This window comes from Parasteatoda tepidariorum, chromosome 4 (genome assembly GCF_982258835.1).
Source record: "Parasteatoda tepidariorum strain Cologne lab strain chromosome 4, Ptep-v5.0, whole genome shotgun sequence".
NCBI lineage: Eukaryota > Metazoa > Arthropoda > Arachnida > Araneae > Theridiidae > Parasteatoda > Parasteatoda tepidariorum.
In genome coordinates this window covers 60,508,955-60,517,380 of record NC_141758.1, presented here as the reverse complement: position 1 = coordinate 60,517,380, position 8,426 = coordinate 60,508,955, and the positions used below count along the sequence as shown (strand labels likewise).

The 8,426-nt window shown below is 30.9% G+C and overlaps 1 protein-coding gene across 1 annotated transcript; it reads left to right on the top strand.

Moving 5' to 3' along the window:
* The first annotated feature begins 1,031 nt into the window (after positions 1-1,031).
* LOC147810994 (putative transporter slc-17.2) lies at positions 1,032-6,668 on the top strand. The gene is made up of 3 exons (XM_087161208.1): positions 1,032-1,369; positions 4,688-4,878; positions 5,750-6,668. Exons 1-3 carry the CDS (start codon positions 1,342-1,344, stop codon positions 5,999-6,001), a joined length of 471 nt encoding a protein of 156 aa, XP_087017334.1. The 5' UTR covers positions 1,032-1,341; the 3' UTR covers positions 6,002-6,668.
* The last annotated feature ends 1,758 nt before the right edge of the window (positions 6,669-8,426 follow it).

The following is an 8,426-nucleotide window of genomic DNA, read 5'->3' as shown; positions in this document are numbered from 1 at the left end:
TTAATTCGAAACAAAACTAGAACTGAATCTAATGAATGACACATGAGGTACTTGAGAGAACTAGAGTGCTCCAGTGGGTTCCTGCCCACTGTGGAGTTCCGGGCAACGAGAAAGCCGACTTCCTCTCTAAACTAGAACTGAATCTAATGAATGACACATGAGATACTTGAGAAAGCTAGAGCACTCCAGTGGGTTCTTACCCACTGTGGTGTAGCAGGCAACGAGAAAGCCGATTTTCTCGTTAAAAATGGTGCCCTTCTATACTATTAAACCTTATTAAAATATCTATTAAATCACGTGCTCAAGAAAACCTCTATAACCGTGTTTCCCAAAAGTTCTGGAAGAATGCCATCACAGAACTGTGTAATTTAAATTTTCAAGGCGTAGAGCAGTCGCTGAATTCCACGTAGCCACCGGACATGACTGCCTAAGAAACCTTCTTTGTAGACTTAAAATTGTTCCCTCCTTGATATGCACTCTGTGCAGCTCTGGAGAGGTCATGGACTACGCATATTTACTCCACTGTCCTGCTCTGGATAACACTTTTCTCGCCGAGCGTTATTGGAAGGCTAGACCTATGTTTGATTAATGAACTCTGTTTCAGCATTTTTTGTTGTACTCTGTGTTCTTTCTTACTGGCTTTCTGCTCATTAAAAATAAATAAATAAAAAAACTTATGAGATTAGCATCATATATTTACCATCGAATCTAAAAAAAAAAATTATAATAAATAAATAAATAAATAAATAAATAAATAAATAAATAAATAAATAAATAAATAAATAAATAAATAAATAAATAAATAAATAAATAAATAAATAAATAAATAAATAAATAAATAAAAAACCTTTAGAAAGACTTGTTTTGATCTATTTTTCCAAGTTTTCGTCTTCACGCTTTTGTTTTTCACCTTTAATTTCTTATTTTCCGCGTGGGAGGATGGATTGTGATGATTCCCTTGAATAAAAAGAAGATCTATGTTCAATTATTTTTACTCGGAAATCATGAGTTTCCTTACAAACGATAAAAAATATTATTTTCCTAAATAGAGCAGTACTAGTGGCGCTGTTGTGTAAAGCAAATGAAACACATTTTTGAAGTTTCAGTCACGTTTTGTCACTTATTTTACACACTCAGTTACAAATATTTGTCTAACTTTATTTCATTGGTAGGAGAAATTATTTTTTTATCACTTTCTTCCTTCAATGTAATGAAATTTTTATTGATTTTTTTGTTAGACAGACTATCTTTTTCCTTTATTTGATGAGTTTGCATAGATTCAAAAGTTAATGATTTTTGTTTAAAAAACGAGGCCAAAAATAAAAACACAACGAAGCAGAAATGGATACAATCCCGGAGACCGAACCAAGTGAGTAGTATTTGTATTTGTTTCACATTGACGTCATTTAACACTATTGAGCAAATCAATATTAATTATTTATTGTTCAATAATGAATAACAATAAGTTTTTCTTTTCTTTCCTTTTTGTTATACCTCTGTAACTAAAATAAAAATGCTGAGCCTTATAGTAAAAACAACTTAAAATTAAAATCTACTGATTCTTAAAATTAAATAACTTTAAATTTATGTGTTGTTTTTTAAACTTTAAACTTATGTTACTGTTTTTTTTTCAATTAAAAGTACTAAAATATATTTTTACATGTAATTAAAGCATCAAAAAGTGTATAAAAGGGACACCTTTGCCCCATCTGCGCCAAGGATTTAATATTAATTATTTTATTAACGTTAACTATTTTACTGTTAATTGCTTAATTGTTATGTTATTTAATTTTGTTTTATACTTTTGTAAACACACACAAAATTAAAGTGACTACAATTTCATTATGAATAAGACCGATTTCAATTGAACTGTGTTGAACCAATAAATTGATGATACTTTATATTTCATAACAATCACCGTATAGAACATATGAAGGTCTTATTTGAATAGTGGGCCAACTTAACTTGTTAAAAAATATATTTAATTTCATATTCGTGTTTATAGAAATGTTATCTCAAGCCAGGTTCCTTAAACTTTTTGTTGTGGGGACCCCGTAATATTTATTTAATTTTTTATTTTGTAACAGTCCTTGAACATGGAACCCAATTTTGGGTTTACGATTATTAATGTTCTATTCCGTATCCTTGTAATTTTGAACCAATCCAGAAGACAAGAAAACTTCTTGATCAGTATTCCCAGAGGTCTGATTTGTTATGGGTACATGGATTACTTGACAGATTTAACGAGCATCAGTGACCATTTACTACATAGGGAGTAATTGGCCGGAGGGGATCGAACCCACAACGATTTGGACATGGGCCCAGCGCCTTACCAACCAGGCTACCCCGACCAACCTGTAATATTTACAAAAATTTTGTGGTACCCCATTAGCATTGAGCAACTGCTACAGAGAAACTTTCAGTTGCTTCATTTGTACTTTAATATATAATTGCAGAGTTAAGCCTTTAGCTTTATTTTTTTAATTTTAAGACATCGAATGATACTAAAATTTCAATTAAACAACAAACTTAAAAATATAATACAATATTAAAAATACGTTGAAACGTTTTAGTTTTTTCTTGGTCTGTTTTGTCTTATCTTGAATTTATTTTCAGACACATTATGTAAAAATACTTGGTAATTATAAAATTGTTATAAAAACGAATAAGTGAAAGAATAATCAAATTTGGTAAAATTTTGGTTACTCACAAACGTTATTGGAGTTGAGACACCAGTTTTAAAAATCCAGATCTTGAGAAAAGATACCTAATATGAGACACTCATTTGAAAATTAAATGTTAGAGCGTAGCTATTATTATGTTATCTGTTATTGTAATTCATGTTTATGTGATCGTTATAAATCATAAAGACCAGCTAATTTTGGAAAACTAAAATGCACTCCAGTATTAAGTGAAAATTTAACAAATAATATAAAATGTGCCCTATTACGGGAGAGTACCGAAGCAAATTAAAGACTTAACCTCTAATTTTTATTATCTTAGACCATAGTTATTTATAAATAATTTTATGAAAAAAGAATGCATAAGACATAACAAAGTATTTGCTCGCGCTTTACTAATAATAATATTCTTCAATGACGATCTTAAGAGAAATATATATCATTAAAAGAAATATTTACAAACATCAACCATGCTGGTACTTCAGGCAACACAAAGTCTCTCGATCATGTTGTACCATGCTGGTACGACAGTGGCTCTCGACCACTTTAGAGATATTGCATATTAGGCAGCAGTAAACATTTTTCAGCTGGTAAGATTATTTTTGCATCCCGCAAAGTCCACCACGAGAGGAAGTAATCACAAAATTTTTCAGCACTCTGATTAAATAGAATAAATGTTTCAGGTTACGAGATTTCTCCATTCTCCAAACTTTCCTCTTCTACATTACCAAATCTCGCTTTTTTCCACGGCAATACGTTTCCATAAAAAAATGGAATTACTTTCTTGGGGATAAAGCAAGATTTACCGAAACCAAGATAATGGGAAGGTGAAAGATACGGAGAGTGGGGAAAACTTACAATCTTGTGGTGCCTATTTAATATCTAGAGTTATTAAACTATTAAAATTTCACATTAGAGTGACAAAAAGAACCAAATTTAAGCATGTCCTGAGAAATACTTGGTATGCGTTTGAAGCCTAGTTAATTGCTCTAAACGAGCAAACTCCGGTTTTAGCGAGTAATACTTTTGTGAAGCATAAAATCTTAACTCAATTATACCACTCTCGATCAGCTAATCCTTTCCTCGAAAATTTCCTTTCTGATGTCCTATGGGTTGGCGAATTCCTTTTTGATGTTAATGACGTTTTCCGGGTTTCATCCGAAAGATAATAATACAACAAAGAGACAATGAAACAGTTTAAAAGCAAATTAACTTTTTCGTTCTCTAGAAAAATAAAAAATTAAGTGAGTATCACATTTCTAATTTAAAAAGTTTTTTTTTTTTAATGGCAGGCACTGAACTTTATTCGTTTTACCTTAGAAGATGCCAGGGATGTTACTCATTTCGCGCTACCCAGTGGGCACCTGTAAACCAAAGTCACGGAGGCGAGTAACATTGCCCACGCCACACTGCCACAAACCCGTTCATAGGATGGGTCACATTCACTCATCACACACAACAGAGGACAACACAAGAGAGAGAAATATCCATGACCAGAGCAAGATTTGAACCCGCGGCCATTGGCTTCGCAGTCAGGCGCGCTAACCACTCGGCCAACTGGCCGGCCTAATTTAAAAAGTAGTAATGGACTTTTAAAATTTTTTCAAACCCGTTTCTACTAACATCTTGTTGTAACGAGCAAATTTTGTTCTCTGAATAATGTCTATACAGAATACATTGCTTTTTATAAGGATTATCTGTTTTTATCAAAAGAAATATGCTTAGAATGTTTCAAAGTAATAATAAAAGAATGATAATTAGAAATAATATAATAAAATAAAATAATTAGGAAATTAAACAAAAACGTATCTTTAAAAAAATTAGATTGATTATATTTTGATTTTGAGACAATACAAGTGTCCGCCATTAAAGAAGAAAGAAGAAAATAATATTTTGATTTTATTAATACAGTTTCAATAAATTTATAATGAAATAAATAGTTATCATAAAGTGCTTTTTATTTATTTACTTTAAGTATTGTTGAATAAAAAAATTTTTTTTTTCAGATCGTGTCATTTTCCAGCGAAGATACGTGATAACATTTTTGATATTTCTTACTTCCGTTGTAATACAATCGCAACGCTTTAATATAAGTTTTGCTTTGGTATGCATGGTGAATGATACTAAAATACATTCAAATGGCATGAATGCAACTGAATGTCCCGAACTAAGGAATGAGACTGATGCCGATGAAAATGTAATTATATCACTTGCTTTTTTAAAATTTTTTGTTGCATTTATTTATTTTTTGATAATTTACACAGCCCTTCTTGAGAAAAAAAATTTCTGAAATCGCTTCGAATAATTTTGCCAAAATTAGTTAAGATGATCGTTAATTTGTATGGTTATTACATGAAGCGACCTTGCGCAATCCGAGGAGAATACTCTTTTTCATGGTGGTTACAGTGTCAGGCTACGGACACGAAGATCTTGGTTTCGAACCTAGTTGAAGCCAAAGAACATCTCCCTTGCACATTCCACGCTTCTAAACACTCAACTCTATTAACAGCTCACTTTGATTCGGCAAATAAATCACCCGAGTGTAAAATAACGATGAAGCCCGAAGTGATAATTTTCATTTGTATAACGCTAGTGTATGGTCAGTAACCGTATAAAAAATTATGGCAGACCTGTATTTTTATGGTCATGATAACTTTACGGGCATATATTTATTTTATGGTTATTGACTGTAACACTTTTTGCTGACAATTTACGCCAATTTATGATCATTGACTCATATGTTTTAGGAGAAAAAATTTATGGGCAGACCTGTATTTTTATAGTTATGGTAGCTTTACAGGTATATATTTCTCTTTATGGTTAATGACTGGGACACTTTTTGCAGCTGCTGGTTATCCAGCGGTGAAATGTTTTAGAGTATAATTGTATGATGTATACTGATATTTTTAACTGCAATTTTCCGTATCCTATTTGAATGATTATAGATAGTATTTTTCAATTCCCTCAACGTTTATTGTACCTCCTTACTTTTCCCTTTTTGTTTTATAAATGAAACGATTTGGCAATTGAATTTTCGTTACATTGAAATAGTGAATTTTTGATTTCAGGAAAATGCAGAATTTTCTTGGGATGCAGAACTGCAAGGGCTGATTTTAAGTTCTACATACTTAGGATTTTGTCTAACGCAATTCCCAGGTGGACTTTTATGTGAACGATTTGGTGTTAAAAAATTGTTTTTAGTCAGCATTATTATTGCATCTGTATGCAATTTATTTTCACCATTAGCAGCCAGAACAGATCCATATTTGCTTTTTGCTACTCATCTCATAAAAGGAATGGGTCAAGCAAGTATTTGCTAAACATATTTCAGCATTTATATTTGATTTTAGTTATTAGTACAACACAAGCAAAATCATAGTGAGTAATAACTGAAATATAATCCCTTAAGCTCTTATTTAAGAAGCCCTTTGCTTAAAAATTAGCAATATTTGCTTCAAGAAAATTTCTAATATACAGTAGACTCTCGGTAAACCGGGACGGTTGAAAATTTCTTTCTCCCGGATAGGGTAATATCACAAATAAATTAATTTACGCAAATTTTGATGACAAAAAATGAAAGAAAATGTAAAATTATGATGCAATAAAATATTATTAGTTAAAAATTACTTCAAAAGAAAAAGAATTAAGAAAACATTTTAACGTTATGCAGATTTGTACAGTTAAAGAGAAAACAGAGATGTAGTGCACCTCCCTATTTTATTACTTTTCGACGAATTTAACTACACTGTAAAAAAACTGTTAAATATACAGAAAAAAATTTAAATGGGAGTGTCAGTATAAGACCGTTTATTTCTCTAAAAATACTGCTATTTAGAAACTAGAGCTTGTTTTTATAAGCAGAAAAATAGTGTTATTGCAACAAACAAACTCTGCTTAAACAAAAAAAAGACTCTGTTATTTCAAATGAAAAAACAACTGGATCAGCATTGTGATCGGTGTAAGTCGGGAACAGAATTCGCTAGACTAGTCAAGGCCTGGATTCGAACCCGGTTCACCTCGTTGAGAAGCTAGCACTTTGTCCCCTGAGCCATGACCAGTGTATGATGTGCATGATGATGTGTATGATGATGAAAAAATCTTAAAATATCTATATCTTAAAATTCATACTTAAGTGTAATCATATTTAAGTGTAAAATTGTTTAAAACTATACTGGCCTACCCTTATAAAAATGTCTGACAAATTAACTTACCAAAAATTTATATCTTAAGAATGATAATAATCAGGTGGAGTATCAATTCGACATCCATGAAATAAAATTGCAATTTAATTTGCATGATGTTCAAAACTATAAAATAATTTCTGAAAAGTAAGAGCTAGTACAGAAATTAATGGTAAAATCTTTTGAAAAAAGGTAAAGTTATCTTACGGTAAGCAAATGCGCGTGGCAAAAACTGGAATTTGAATTGACAATTTTAATCCGTTTATGATTAGAGTGAAAAACAGAGAAAAACTGTTTAGTAAATAACAGCTTTAAACTGTCAAATTTATGGAAAAAGTTTGTATAAAACGGGGATTTCTTACAAAGCGAGGGTAACGATCAAAAGCAGAAAAATCCGTATTCATCTTAAAACAGTTTTTTTTTCTGTAAGAAATATATGTTTTTTTTTCTTTTATAATTTGCAGTTACTTTTTACAGTGTAAGCAGATTTTTCCTCATCGTTCCCTTACGGAAAAATTGATGTGTTTTTGAGATTTAAATGAAGTATTTTTCAAAGGTACAAATGAGGTTGTTATTTAAATACCTCGTTAAGTTGATACGGTACATATGTATCAATCTGAAATATTTAATCTTACATCTGTGGAGAGGTAGATATTTACTAAAGGTGTTTCGTTCTCATCCTTAGGTTATTACTTATCAACCTGAAGTATATTTTTTTTATATCTGTACAAGTAATTACAAAAACAACCAAATGTGCTTCCTTTAACACTTTAGGTTATTCAGGATCTTCCTCAAGTGTATTTTTTTACAATTAAAAAGGTAATTTTTAACTGTCAAGAAATAGATTGTGAAGGTAATTTTTTATTGACTGAGGTGTTGTACGTTCTACCTCAGGTTATTATATTCCACCTCAAGTATATATTTTTATGCCTGTAGAGGTATTTTTTATCAACTTAAGGTGCACCATTTTACTCATCAAGTTATTATAGATAAAGCTCAATTTTTTTTTGACCGTTGGATAGGTTGTTTTTTATGAACGTGAGGTGCTCGATGTTCTACTTTAGGTTATTATTTTTCAACCTCAAGTGTGGATTTATATAGTTGTTGAGGTATTAATTTATCTACCTAAGGTGTGCTATTTTACACTTCAGGCTTTAATAGCTCGACCTAAAGTTTAAAGCTCAACCTTTTATAGCTCAACCAATACTTACGAAGGTAATAATTCACTTACGTGAGGTGTTATACGATCCACCTAGTTTATTGAATTTTAACCTCACTATTATTTATATTATATAAACAATAGTGCATAACTTTGCACCTTTTCACTAGTAGAGATCTTCATTTATCAACCTGAAGCTTTTAATATTACACCTTCGACAGTAATTGCTTCTTTTGTTAAGCTGTAAAAGAAAGTTTCAATTACATAATTCTTTTGCAATTTTAATAGATTCAATTAATCTTGAAATATCCGAATTTCATAGATAAAAAAAAATATTTGTGGGAACTCGCATTTTCATAGGATAGATGTCCAAAGTGTTGAATTTTTAAAGCTATAAAACGGCAA